The 15606-nt window shown below is 40.8% G+C and overlaps 1 protein-coding gene across 1 annotated transcript in view; it reads right to left on the reverse strand.

Annotated features, from left to right (window-relative positions):
- shank2b (SH3 and multiple ankyrin repeat domains 2b) overlaps positions 1 to 15606 on the reverse strand; it is a 618688-nt gene that overhangs the window by 84409 nt on the left and 518673 nt on the right. The window contains exons 20-21 of the mRNA XM_034184578.1: positions 7591 to 7703; positions 6405 to 6510 (exon numbers count right to left, since the gene is read on the reverse strand). Of these exons, the coding sequence (XP_034040469.1) occupies positions 6405 to 6510; positions 7591 to 7703 (219 nt within the window). The remainder of the gene's footprint in view (positions 1 to 6404; positions 6511 to 7590; positions 7704 to 15606) is intronic.

Consider the following 15606-nt stretch of genomic DNA (forward strand, 5'->3'; position numbering starts at 1 on the left):
GTGGATTAGCAGCAATCTTCCATTCCAGCTTATTAATTAATCAAAAACCCAGACAGAGCTTTAATTCATTTGAAAGCTTGTCTCTTAGTCTTGTCCATCCAAATTGGAAGTCCCAAAAACCAGTTTTATTTGTTATTATCTATCGTCCACCTGGTCGTTACTGTGAGTTTCTCTGTGAATTTTCAGACCTTTTGTCTGACTTAGTGCTTAGCTCAGATAAGATAATTGTAGTGGGCGATTTTAACATCCACACAGATGTTGAGAATGACAGCCTCAACACTGCATTTAATCTATTATTAGACTCTATTGGCTTTGCTCAAAAAGTAAATGAGTCCACCCACCACTTTAATCATATCTTAGATCTTGTTCTGACTTATGGTATGGAAATAGAAGACTTAACAGTATTCCCTGAAAACTCCCTTCTGTCTGATCATTTTTTAATAACATTTACATTTACTCTGATGGACTACCCAGCAGTAGGGAATAAGTTTCATTACACTAGAAGTCTTTCAGAAAGCGCTGTAACTAGGTTTAAGGATATGATTCCTTCTTTATGTTCTCTAATGCCATATAACAACACAGTGCAGAATAGCTACCTAAACTCTGTAAGGGAGATAGAGTATCTCGTCAATAGTTTTACATCCTCATTGAAGACAGCTTTGGATGCTGTAGCTCCTCTGAAAAAGAGAGCTTTAAATCAGAAGTGTCTGACTCCATGGTATAACTCTCAAACTCGTAGCTTAAAGCAGATAACCCGTAAGTTGGAGAGGAAATGGCATCTCACTAATTTAGAAGATCTTCACTTAGCCTGGAAAAAGAGTCTGTTGCTCTATAAAAAAGCCCTCCGTAAAGCTAGGACATCTTTCTACTCATCACTAATTGAAGAAAATAAGAACAACCCCAGGTTTCTTTTCAGCACTGTAGCCAGGCTGACAAAGAGTCAGAGCTCTATTGAGCTGAGTATTCCATTAACTTTAACTAGTAATGAGTTCATGACTTTCTTTGCTAACAAAATTTTAACTATTAGAGAAAAAATGACTCATAACCATCCCAAAGACGTATCGTTATCTTTGGCTGCTTTCAGTGATGCCGGTATTTGGTTAGACTCTTTCTCTCCGATTGTTCTGTCTGAGTTATTTTCATTAGTTACTTCATCCAAACCATCAACATGTTTATTAGACCCCATTCCTACCAGGCTGCTCAAGGAAGCCCTACCATTATTTAATGCTTCGATCTTAAATATGATCAATCTATCTTTGTTAGTTGGCTATGTACCACAGGCTTTTAAGGTGGCAGTAATTAAACCATTACTTAAAAAGCCATCACTTGACCCAGCTATCTTAGCTAATTATAGGCCAATCTCCAACCTTCCTTTTCTCTCAAAAATTCTTGAAAGGGTAGTTGTAAAACAGCTAACTGATCATCTGCAGAGGAATGGTCTATTTGAAGAGTTTCAGTCAGGTTTTAGAATTCATCATAGTACAGAAACAGCATTAGTGAAGGTTACAAATGATCTTCTTATGACCTCGGACAGTGGACTCATCTCTGTGCTTGTTCTGTTAGACCTCAGTGCTGCTTTTGATACTGTTGACCATAAAATTTTATTACAGAGATTAGAGCATGCCATAGGTATTAAAGGCACTGCGCTGCGGTGGTTTGAATCATATTTGTCTAATAGATTACAATTTGTTCATGTAAATGGGGAATCTTCTTCACAGACTAAAGTTAATTATGGAGTTCCACAAGGTTCTGTGCTAGGACCAATTTTATTCACTTTATATATGCTTCCCTTAGGCAGTATTATTAGACGGTATTGCTTAAATTTTCATTGTTACGCAGATGATACCCAGCTTTATCTATCCATGAAGCCAGACGACACACACCAATTAGCTAAACTGCAGGATTGTCTTACAGACATAAAGACATGGATGACCTCTAATTTCCTGCTTTTAAACTCAGATAAAACTGAAGTTATTGTACTTGGCCCCACAAATCTTAGAAACATGGTGTCTAACCAGATTCTTACTCTGGATGGCATTACCCTGACCTCTAGTAATACTGTGAGAAATCTTGGAGTCATTTTTGATCAGGATATGTCATTCAAAGCGCATATTAAACAAATATGTAGGACTGCTTTTTTGCATTTACGCAATATCTCTAAAATCAGAAAGGTCTTGTCTCAGAGTGATGCTGAAAAACTAATTCATGCATTTATTTCCTCTAGGCTGGACTATTGTAATTCATTATTATCAGGTTGTCCTAAAAGTTCCCTAAAAAGCCTTCAGTTAATTCAAAATGCTGCAGCTAGAGTGCTGACGGGGACTAGAAGGAGAGAGCATATCTCACCCATATTGGCCTCTCTTCATTGGCTTCCTGTTAATTCTAGAATAGAATTTAAAATTCTTCTTCTTACTTATAAGGTTTTGAATAATCAGGTCCCTTCTTATCTTAGGGACCTCGTAGTACCATATCACCCCAATAGAGCGCTTCGCTCTCAGACTGCAGGCTTACTTGTAGTTCCTAGGGTTTGTAAGAGTAGAATGGGAGGCAGAGCCTTCAGCTTTCAGGCTCCTCTCCTGTGGAACCAGCTCCCAATTCAGATCAGGGAGACAGACACCCTCTCTACTTTTAAGATTAGGCTTAAAACTTTCCTTTTTGCTAAAGCTTATAGTTAGGGCTGAATCAGGTGACCCTGAACCATCCCTTAGTTATGCTGCTATAGACGTAGACTGCTGGGGGGTTCCCATGATGCACTGTTTCTTTCTCTTTTTGCTCTGTATGCACCACTCTGCATTTAATCATTAGTGATCGATCTCTGCTCCCCTCCACAGCATGTCTTTTTCCTGGTTCTCTCCCTCAGCCCCAACCAGTCCCAGCAGAAGACTGCCCCTCCCTGAGCCTGGTTCTGCTGGAGGTTTCTTCCTGTTAAAAGGGAGTTTTTCCTTCCCACTGTAGCCAAGTGCTTGCTCACAGGGGGTCGTTTTGACCGTTGGGGTTTTACATCATTGTTGTGTGGCCTTGCCTTGCGGTGTGGAGCGCCTTGGGGCGGCTGTTTGTTGTGATTTGGCGCTATATAAAAAAAAAATTGATTGATTGATTGATTGATTATGGACGTCTGGTGGATTGTCTGTCTGTGCAACTGTGCGTGTGTGTATGTTCTGCTTCTAATAACAGCAATATAACACCTGACAATGTATGCTATGATTTAACAGGTGAAATATAGCACCAGTCACATTGTGGAGGTTTTGAACATGTTCAAATTGCTATGTTGTGATCTCATCTCACCAAGATGCACGTTGGTAAAGCAGCTGTTCTCCACACAGTGCAGTGAGACTTGAACTTCCGTATGATCATGCCACAACACAAGTTTGTATGGTATCATTGTGTAGTGTATTTAAGTTTATCAATTTTACTTTTGCTTAATTTCATCAACCTTTTGTGAGTAAGATTATCCAACTGTAAGTAACTGATTCAGACTGAACAGATTGGTCATCTGATGGCAGCTCTGTTACATAAACCTTTGTGAAAAAAAACAACATTAAGGGCCCCAGCACACATAGCATGAATATGGTCAAATTGCACATGAAGCGGGAATCGTATGCAATACATGTAAAATCAGAGTTGCCTCCAACGCCTTGTACACCTGTTGCTACAACTATTTGCGCACACCAGCAGCTGTAAGACAGACAGTGCCCTGTGAGAGCCCATCGAACCCTCTCATGGCAGGTGTCGGCCAAATTCCAGGTGACACACATGAACATCTAATACCGCTCACTTGGCTTTTAGAAAATGTGTGGCCATTTGCGCTATTAGCATGAAAAAAGTCAGCAGATGTTCGCTTTCAAGCTGGCAGTGAAATTTGTCTAAGTGACCCCACGACTGTGAAGTTGCCAAGTACACATGTGGCGTGCCAGAATGTCGGCTCCCCCCACAACACATGTGCTCGTGTTTTGCGCGGTGCCCCCGCTCCCCCCAACACATGCTGTGCGTGTGGTTCACACTTCCCCCCCACAGGTGAGTCGCCTCTCATCTGATCACAGAGTGACACTTGGTCTGTGCGGTGAATGGACATGGGGCGTGGCTGGCTGTCAACAGCTGCTGCTATTGACAGCCAGCCATGCTGTGGTCCTGGACGTCACAGCTGCAGAACACGTACCATTTTGACAGACATACGTGTGTGTGTGCTTGCTGTCCTCACGTGGAAATACATAAAAACATATATCGCTTTTGCAACGAGCTCCAGAGTGTGCACATTAACAGGCTGTCCCAGCTGAAACAGACCGTCAGTTCTTGTGGACACACAGTACGTGATCTGAATGTCACATTTGTCTGTGAGCGGCGCACCGCAGGACTATATGACAAGCCAACAGTGTGACAAATACGCCACTTTCAGTCACGTATCAGCAGGAATACGCCGTTTGGTCAGTTATCATGGCACTTTTTTCTCTGTTTTACAAAAAATATGTTTATGTCCTTGCTGATTTTCAGAATTTTGCGTTCCTGTTATAAGTGGTAGTGCAGTGCAGTGTGCAGTAGTGCAGTGGTAAAGTTTCCGTCGGGTAATCAGAGCTTTTGCAAATTGCAGGTTTGAATCCCTTGAGTGGCATTTGTTTTTTATTGAACCAGGGTCATTTCATTGTTACGCAGATGATACCCAGCTTTATCTATCCATGAAGCCAGAGGACACACACCAATTAGCTAAACTGCAGGATTGTCTTACAGACATAAAGACATGGATGACCTCTAATTTCCTGCTTTTAAACTCAGATAAAACTGAAGTTATTGTACTTGGCCCCACAAATCTTAGAAACATGGTGTCTAACCAGATCCTTACTCTGGATGGCATTACCCTGACCTCTAGTAATACTGTGAGAAATCTTGGAGTCATTTTTGATCAGGATATGTCATTCAATGCGCATATTAAACAAATATGTAGGACTACTTTTTTGCATTTACGCAATATCTCTAAAATTAGAAAGGTCTTGTCTCAGAGTGATGCTGAAAAACTAATTCATGCATTTATTTTCTCTAGGCTGGACTATTGTAATTCATTATTATCAGGTTGTCCTACAAGTTCCCTGAAAAGCCTTCAGTTAATTCAAAATGCTGCAGCTAGAGTACTAACGGGGACTAGAAGGAGAGAGCATATCTCACCCATATTGGCCTCTCTTCATTGGCTTCCTGTTAATTCTAGAATAGAATTTAAAATTCTTCTTCTTACTTATAAGGTTTTGAATAATCAGGTCCCATCTTATCTTAGGGACCTCACAGTACCATATCACCCTAATAGAGCGCTTCGCTCTCAGACTGCAGGCTTACTTGTAGTTCCTAGGGTTTGTAAGAGTAGAATGGGAGGCAGAGCCTTCAGCTTTCAGGCTCCTCTCCTTTGGAACCAGCTCCCAATTCAGATCAGGGAGACAGACACCCTCTCTACTTTTAAGATTAGGCTTAAAACTTTCCTTTTTGCTTATAGTTAGGGCTGGATCAGGTGACCCTGAACCATCCCTTAGTTATGCTGCTATGGACTTAGACTGCTGGGGGGTTCCCATGATGCACTGAGTGTTTCTTTCTCTTTTTGCTCTCTGTATGCACCACTCTGCATTTAATCATTAGTGATTGATCTCTGCTCCCCTCCACAGCATGTCTTTTTCCTGGTTCTCTCCCTCAGCCCCAACCAGTCCCAGCAGAAGACTGCCCCTCCCTGAGCCTGGTTCTGCTGGAGGTTTCTTCCTGTTAAAAGGGAGTTTTTCCTTCCCACTGTCGCCAAGTGCTTGCTCACAGGGGGTCGTTTTGACCGTTGGGGTTTTTACGTAATTATTGTATGGCCTTGCCTTACAATATAAAGCGCCTTGGGGCAACTGTTTGTTGTGATTTGGCGCTATATAAATAAAATTGATTGATTGATTGATTGATTGATTTAACCACAGGGTTCTGTATTGCATCCCCTTTTATTTATTATTTATATCAACCCAATGATTTTTATTTTATTTTTCTCCACATCAGCGGTGCGATGTGGTGCAACACGTCCCAGTTGCTTGCACTGTGTTCCTGCTGCGACGGTTTCGTGCACGACACCGTTGCATGCACGAAACCGTCGCAGTGGGATCGTTCATGCCTGCCCGTCAGCTCGAGGTTTTCATGGTTCACTTATACGAGCTGTTCCGCCGTGATTCGACCTGATTTGTACTCATTTGTACTATGTATGAAGGGGCCCTAAGATAGTCCATTTTACTGAAGAACCAATTTTCATAAAACTTGGTAATAAAAGAAAAAACAGAAAAGAAGAAGTGAGGAAGAACATTTTGTCTGTTTTTTTCCTCTGCATGCATGCAGAAAAGTGGTGCTGGTGACAAACGTTCTTGCTATACACAAGCTATCAAACACATACTGGTTATACATCATACCTATTGACTTTTGCTTTTTCAAGGTACTCTTCTCAGGTATCCCCAGGAACCCTCCTGGCACGGTGGGTGGTACCACTGCTACTCCTTGACGGTCATTAAACAGGGACTGCAAATAAAACTACTGTCAAATGATATACACAGACAAGAGCTACAGTATATATATCTGGACTTAGACTGGCAAAGTCTAAGTGGAGAGTGCCGTCTAACCCAATGGACTAAAATCAACTGAACTGCTCGGAATTTTTATAACTGCCACAGATTGTGATTGGATAATTGCTTAACTGTACAATGCAGCACACCTTTGTGGAAGCATCTGTGTTTGTTGTGTTTTTCCACTCATGTAATCAGATTTTTAGGGGGTGGGGCTTATGCCTGGATTGCAAAGCATGAAGTGGCCGAGAGTCTACAACTTCCCGTGGCAGGACACCAGTCCACTGCACTGAAATTCCTCCAAATTCCTTGAATCATAATGATATTATGAGGGAGAAATATGCAAATCCCTTCCCAGCTTTCTTGGTGGAACATTGTTTTTAAACATTTCAATAATTTTCTCACAAATCTGTTGACAACCTGGAGATCCTCTACCCATCTTTGTACCTCGGACACTCAAGTCTTTTGTGGATATTGCTTTTGTACCAGTTTTGGTCAAGTCTGGGAGCATGTGCTGATACTGCACTTCGACGCATCCACAACACCATGGAAACGTCAGGCCGGCCAGGCAGACAACTGGTCCTCCGCCACATCTCTAAAATAACCAGGTGAAAGGGCGTGTCCTTGTATTTCTCCAGGTACTGGGCTCATCAACACTCAGGCACCTGCGAGCTGAAAAAATGCACCACACGGCCAAAATGTCACGTTCCCTCACAATGCAAATGATCATCCACATTTCAGTCTCCCAAACCAACTGTTCATTTGACACAAAGTCAAATTCAAACAGACACTTTTTCCTTCACATTTGTGTACAATCAAAAACATGCTTATTTAGGATATGCTGCTTTCTCTGCCCCTGACCAAGGCAGCATCTCTACATCTGGTGTTGGTCCCTGGCAGCCGGACCGTGGCTGCCCACTGCTCAGAGTGGTTGGCTTGTGTCTAGCTGTAATTAGGATGGGTTAAATGCAGAGGACAAATTTCATTATTTATGTACAATGACAATGAAAAGATTCTTCTTGTTTTGTTTACTTACATTCATGTCAGCGGCCGTAACTAAGCAGCGACTTGATGGGCGGGGTTTGATTGTGGCAATCTTCATATCCACCGGTGTGGCCTTCTGGGCATGTGACATCTCTTCAACTTTGTCTGCAAGACACAACCAATCATTAAACACACATGTGCACAAATGCATGCACACACACAGCAGGAGTTAATGTGTTTTTATTCGCAGTAATGCTTCCCTCTGTGTCCAAGTGGATTATGTGTTCATGTTCAGCCTCAGAAGCTTGAAAGCCACTGGTTCCACCTTCATCACTCATTCACTCAGAGTAAAATGAAAGAATGAACACAGGGTCTGTGAGGTTTACAGTTATTTTTCTTACACAGAGGACTTTGTGTTTAGGTTTCATCTTCATCCAAGTGATTTTTGAGTTGGACGAGTTGTGAAACATTCTGAAGACCAAAGGACAAGAACAGGCCTCCTATCTATTACCTGGATGACTGACTTAACTACTTTTTTAAAAATAATTTAATGCTGTTTGGCAAATATCACAAAACTAAATTTCCCTCTAAGGCATGATGATGTCATCAGTTAAGAATTCATCTCAAGTTATACTCAGATAATCGACACTCAGGACGATAAGTGTTTGTGTGTAAACCTTTTAATTTAGTTTTTTTACTGCAGCATGCTGGAGAAGAAAAGAAACAATTAGCATCCACTTAAATCACAATCTCTCAGTTCGAATTTCAGGTTGTTTAGCTTTGAGTCGGATTGAGGGAGGATGTGATGACTGAAAAATGACAGAAAAATTGGCAGCTCTGCAGCTTTATAGCCAAGACCTTCATTTACTAAAGTTGCATATGGATAGAAGTAATTGTAAAACCATGTGTACCATCATTTTAATGCAAAGTGTAGAATTGAACATCTTGAAATTATATTACAGAATGTGTGTAAATTTAAGCACGACAGTGACCATGTGCACGGACAGCAGCACCTTATGTTAGAAAAGCCAAACTCCAAACAGCGAAAGGATTTACACACTGTACCAAATAATAATCTATGAAGAAAAAAGACAATATATTAACAGTTTAATTAGTTAATCTTCATGTAGTTCTTTAATTTAAGGTTTTTATAGATTTTTCAATCAAATTCTTAAACATGAATGAATAATAAAGTCAATTAGAAAGACTGAAAGTGTTAAACAACATAAAGTCGGCACTGAGGTTTCTCCATTCCGGCTGCACCACAGCAGACGATGACGAGTCACTCTGACCTCTGGATGACCTTTTGTCAATAACAAATTATTATTATTATTATTATTTTTTGCATATTTTTTACCTTGCATTTTAATTTTAATAATTGTTCTGCACTTGGATGATTAGAATTTATCACACGTCTAATCTGCCTCCAACATTTTTCTTTGTCTTATTTCTCAAGCCACTGCTGAGGGTTTCAAAATACATAGCTAACTTTGTATCCACTTCATTGATCAAAACTTATATTTCTGGATCTAATAAGGGTTTTTCTTTGCCTCTTGTGATTTCTCCATGTTGCCAAATTCAGGTCAATAGTTTCGATGTCTGCAAGTCATCCAGCTTGATTACGGCCAAACTCCTGAAAAACAGTCTGACTCAGTAATGTTACTGGCAATAAGAACTGGAGTGAAGTACTTGTTGTTGCCACTAAACAGGCAAAAAATCCCAGTAGGAGTATCTGAAATTACAGACAAGATCTCTGTGGCAGGAACCACATGTATGTTTACCTCACTAAATGTAAAACTTTTTAACATAACCGGGGACACATGCCACCTTTCCCACATGTCTGAAGGCCTCCACCATCGTCCCCATCCCCAAAAAACCTACCACAGACAGCCTGAATGCTGACAGACCCATCACCTTGACATCTGTAATCATGAAGTGCCTGGAGCAATGACTCTCCCAGCACATCAGAGACTGGGGCTGTTGTTGCTTGTTTTATATATTAATGGCATATGTTTAGTTTCCAAATCCATCAGTTGTACAACCCCAATTCCAATGAAGTTGGGATGTTGTGTGAAATGTAAATAAAAACAGAATACAATGATTTGCAAATTCTCTTCAACCTATATTCAGTTGAATACACCACAAAGACAAGATATTTAGATATTTATTTGCTCATTTTGAAATGGATGCCTGCAAAACGTTTCAAAAAAGTTGGGACAGGGGCAGCAAAAGACTGGGAAAGTTGATGAATGCTCAAAGAACACCTGTTTGGAACATTCCACAGGTGAACAGGTTAATTGGAAACAGCTGAGTGTCATGACTGGGTATAAAAGGAGCATCCCCAAAAGGCTCAGCCGTTCACAAGCAAAGATGGGGCGAGGATCACCACTTTGTAAACAACTGCATGAAAAAATAGTCCAACAGTTTAAGAACAATGTTTCTCAACGTTCACTTGCAAGGAATTTAAGGATTCCATCATCTACAGTCCATAATATAATCAGAAGATTCAGAGAATCTGGAGAACTTTCTACACATAAGTGGCAAGGCTGAAAACCAACATTGAATCCCTCAGGCGGCACTGCATTAAAACTGACATCATTGTGTAAAGGATCTTACCATGTGGGCTCAGGAACACTTCAGAAAACCACTGTCAGTTAACACAGTTCGTTGCCACATCTACAAGTGCAAGTTAAAACTCTACCATGCAAAGTGAAAGCCATACATCAACAACATCCAGAAATTTCCTCCGCCTTCTCTAGGCCCAAGCTCATTTGAAATGGACAGACGCAAAGTGGAAAAGTGTGCTGTGGTCTGATGAGTCCACATTTCAAATTGTTTTTGGAAATCATGGACATCGTGTCCGCTGGACAAAAGAGGAAAAAGACCATCCAGATTGTTACCAGCGCAAAGTTCAAAAGCCAGCATCTGTGATGGTATGGGGGTGTGTTAGCACCCATGGCATGGACAACTTACACATCTGTGATGACATCATCAATGCTGAAAGGTACATCCAGGTTTTGGAGCAACACATGCTGCCATCCAAGCAACGTCTTTTTCAGGGACGTCCCTGCTTATTTCAGCAAGACAATGACAAGCCACATGCTACACGTGTTAAACAGCATGGCTTCATAGTAAAAGAGTGCAGGTACTAGACTGGCCTGCCTGCAGTCCAGACCCGTCGCCCATTGAAAATGTGTGGCACATTATGAAGTGCAAAATACAACAATGGAGACCCTGGACTGTTGAACAACTGAAGTCGTATATCAATTAGTGTCCTCAGTTCCCAAATGCTTATTGAGTGTTGTTAGAAGGAAAGGTGATGTAACATAGTGGTAAACATACCACTGTCCCAGCTTTTTTGAAACGTGTTGCAGGCATCCATTTCAAAATGAGGAAAAAAATAACAAAGTTTATCAGTTTGAACAATAAATATCTAGTCTTTGTGGTGTATTCAATTGAATATAGGATGAAGAGGATTTGCAAATCATTGTATTCTGTTTTTATTTACATTTTACACAACATCCCAACTTCATTGGAATTTTCATACACCAATTGCGTTGAACACACCCCCCCCCTGCCGCACAACAACAATAAAGATTATTCTATTTTTTTCTTTTCTATTCTATTCTATTCCGTACAGTGAGCCTGTTACCTTAGCACCTTGCTAAACATCAGCTGACCAAGACTGCATGCTGCACTGTGTGCTGCGCTATGCATTGCACTGCATGTCACACTGTGCATTGGATTACAATGGACACTGCATGCTGTGCGCTGCACAGTAGTGTGTGTTGTACTGCACTGGATCCTGCACTGTCTGATGCACTGCGCCCTGCACTGTGTCCTTCGCCATGCACTGCACTGCATGCTGCACTGTGTGCTGCACGATGTGTTGGATTGCATTCTGCACTGTGCGCTGCACTGCAGTGTTTGCTGCATACTGTGATGCACAGCAGTGTGTTGCACTTCATGCATTATAGCCCTGCACACTGCACGCTGCATGCTGTACTGCACTGCAGTGTGCTGGGTGTAAGCTGTAGCCCTAAGTCTTAAAATTAGGAACAGTTACACAGCATGCTGGAATTATCATGACGTTGATGCCATGTGGGTGCAGCTACCATCAAAGCTGAAAATCTGCACTTTGAGATTGTATTCATGATTTGCTTTCAACTCCAATGCACTGTGGAAGATAACTTAGAAAAAAATGTTAATGATTGTGCATGTCATCCTGATGTGGCTCCATTTGGACTTTATTACCCGTTCATGCATTTGAAGTGTGTTTACTTGGAGAAAACAATAGTCTTCTTCTGCGTATCTACACACAGAGGAGTGAGGAAGGGAAAAGTGGGAATTGTAGGAAAGGAGCATCAGTGACCTTAAGTGGGGCTCCAGCTGAAGCTCACATACAAGAGAAAACACTGAAATGCTTTCACTCCTCTGTCTACTGACTGATTTAAGATGGAACTTATCAGGCGAAATGCGACATGGTTGCCCTGGAAACCTGTGAGTGAAACATTTCCTGGAATAAGCCTCCCACCTCTCGTGCACACTTACGCACATGGACACAAACGCGTGAGTGTATGGCAACACAGAAAGCAAAAAACAAGGAGGCAAAACATGACAGCCAAGCCTTCAGGGCGACGCCACATCAACAAACATCCACTGACAGCAACGTCAACATTTGTTCCAGCAAACTCAACGGTGATTCTGTGCTTGTTATTTGTGTGTTTTATGTTAATTCTGTAAATCACCTCTTGTCTGATTTTTAACATGCTTCATAAATAAATCTTAATTGATTTTGATTTTGAAATAACTCTGTAGTGCCCGTGTGTCACCTGGAACTATACTGGTAAACAGGGTGTGAATACAATCATTCTACTCTCAGGTCAAATATTCTGTGTTCCCACATCAGAATGTTCTTTAAGTTGCACTGACAACAGACTCTGTGAAGCCATCTTGACACTTCCACGAATTTGATCCCCGCACTGGCACGCAATCTGGCATGCCAGAGAGTAAACTTGTTGTAAACTGTGCAGGAAGTGTGCGTGTGCGGCTGTGTGCAAGTGCACAAGGAAAATTTTGAAATGTTCAAAATCTCTGGCACGCATTACTTTTGCGAACGCGATGTGAATGTTGCACAATCTATTAGAAAACACTGTGTGTCACTGCAAGTCAATGTCACATTGCTGCAGCAACATCTGAACGATTATGATGAGATGTTACATCCACAATAAACATAATTTTACAGATGCACTATGTAACTCATAAGAAATATTGAAAATGCAACTGTTTTACCAAGCCATTACATTATATATATATATATATATATATATATATATATATATATATATATATATATATATATATATATATATATATATATATATATATATATATATATAAATATATAAAACAAATAATTACCTTCCTCTGTGATTCCGGGAGTGAAGATAGATGGTTTAATCAGCCAAGTTCTAAGAGCAAATGTGTCACCCGCTACGAAATATTTATTTTATATAACGTGGTGTCAAATAGGACAAGGCATGGCATCCAGCAGGACAAAGTGGGTTGCACTGGCACGATGAATTGCGCCCTAGTGCAGGGATTAAATCTGTGCAAAGTGTCAAGGTGCCTTAACAATCTGCCTGATTTAGTAAAGAATCCCAATCCAAGGACCGTTCCAAACAATTCTTTATCAATTTAACATCTTTAATTTTAGTAAACAGTCAAGCTGATTTTTACCCATGGCCAAAATATGGCCATCAGGTACTGCAAAGGCCTTGTGTCCGTCTCTCCGTCTGTCTGTTTGTGTGTCTGTGTTCAGCATAAGTACAGTTCTATTACTGTCAGGGTCTTCAAATTCACAGGGCACATTCTTGGTACACAGACCTTGGACAAGTTCAAATATGGCTAACCTTGACCTATTTTAAGAGGTCAAAAGGTCACATTCTGTTCCCTATTTTTGTGCTCATACAGCCATTTCTCTTTTCATTCCTAGTTTTAGTTATTGGGTTGTATGATGAATTTTAGTTAATTTTTAAAAGACGTATCTGTATTTTATTGCCTAACAGTAATTTTTTGGTATTATATTTCTCACTCACTCACTCACTCACTCACTCACTCACTCACTCACTCACTCACTCACTCACTCACTCACTCACTCACTCACTCACTCACTCACTCACTCACTCACTCACTCACTCATCTTCAACCGCTTACTCCATTTAAGTGTTGCCATTGTCATTTCAAATCAATGACACCAAAGTTTCGTGGGGATTCTTTTGGAGGCACATGGAGGTGCGCACATCAGATCTTTCTCGTGGTTTAATGACAACTGCACATCCCGGTTGGAGGAGAGACGTCTGACTCGTTATAAACCGTGTCAAGCTTCATTCACACTATCGGCGCGCACACGTCACGGAGGCTGCTGATCTGCGCTCTTTACTGCGGGGTGGAAAGGAGCGCATCCACCTCTGCCAGCTGCGGACTGACTCCTCTGGATCCACTTCAGCTCAGGTGAGCTGACGAGCTGCTCGGATTTATTCCCCAATGTTGCTCCTGGTGTGGAAACGAGGATGAAAATTTAAGATAAAAGGAATTAGTGATTTTTTTTTCGTTTGTTTTAGGGGGTCAAAGCTGTGATCTTTATTGGGACAGCAGACCAGTTATAATGGTAATAGGGGAGGCTGGGGCTGTTTGTAACAGTGTTCAAAGCTGCAGCCATGCTGGTATTTTGATTTCACTTTACACATTATGAGGATCAGTTCACAGAAGTGAAATATTCTTTGGAGTATTCCACACTCTAAAACAAATTATTTGCTCAGTTTAAAAACAAAACAAAACAAAAGAAAACCCTAAAATAGCAATGTGCATGTTTTTTAAAGAAATTCTAACTCAGCCACTGAGTACACACAAGACACTTATAGTAAGACAAACCCAGGTTTAGCAACGCATTTAATTAAGTGGTTTTGTATACTTAATTTGCTTTGTCCTCTACACTGTTAATTAATTTTAACCAATTTAAGTTAAAGGTTTTGGTGTTATTAGTTAGTCAAGTTAGTTAATTTAAGTTTTTCTAGCTTCTTTAGTTTGCCTCCATTCCACTCAGTAATGTTCATGCAAAATATTACCTTAATTTTCTCTCTCTCTCTCACACACACACACACACACACACCACACACACACACACCACACACACACACACACACACACACACACACACACACACACACACACACACACACACACACACACACACGAACACTCTCTCTCTCTCACACACACAAACATTTTCTCTCTCTCTCTCTCACTCTCTCTCTCTCTCTCACACACACAAACATTTTCTCTCTCTCTCTCTCTCTCTCTCTCTCTCTCACACACACACACACACAAACATTCTCTCTCTCTCTCTCTCTCTCTCTCACACACACACAAACATTCTCTCTCTCTCTCTCTCTCTCTCTCTCTCTCTCTCTCTCTCTCTTTCTCTTTCACACACACACACACACACACACACACACACACACACACACACACACACACACACACACACACACACACACACACACATACACACACACAAACATTCTCTCTCTCTCTCTCTCTTGGAAGGTGGTGTGAACATTGTAGTATGTACATAATGTTCTTTTGTCATTGAAGAATTTTTCCATATTTTGAAAGAGTGTAAATTTGGTGATATTTTTTATTTTGTTAAGGTCAGTGTCATTGTGAACCCCAGGATCTGGTTGTCTGAAGATAATGGCAGTACAGTACAGTTTGGTGTACTATGTGTGTAATTGGTGTCAAATGGTGAAATGTTCTTTGCTCAAGAACTTGAGTGTTGTTTTTGATACTGTTCCTTTCCAAAGTAGAAATGGGGCCTAATATAGCTGTAAATGGTTAACTTTATCTGTAAAACTGCTGATTTTGAGAAGGACATGAAATGATTATTGTGGAATTGTAGTAATTTTCCGACTGTTCACTTGAATGCCTGTACTGGACAAGGCAAGGGAATCTATTGGCACAGCAGCCCCACCAAGACTGTTTTTGAGACAAAGCAGAAGTGTCTTGT

This window comes from Thalassophryne amazonica, chromosome 2 (genome assembly GCF_902500255.1).
Source record: "Thalassophryne amazonica chromosome 2, fThaAma1.1, whole genome shotgun sequence".
NCBI classification, from domain to species: Eukaryota; Metazoa; Chordata; class Actinopteri; order Batrachoidiformes; family Batrachoididae; genus Thalassophryne; species Thalassophryne amazonica.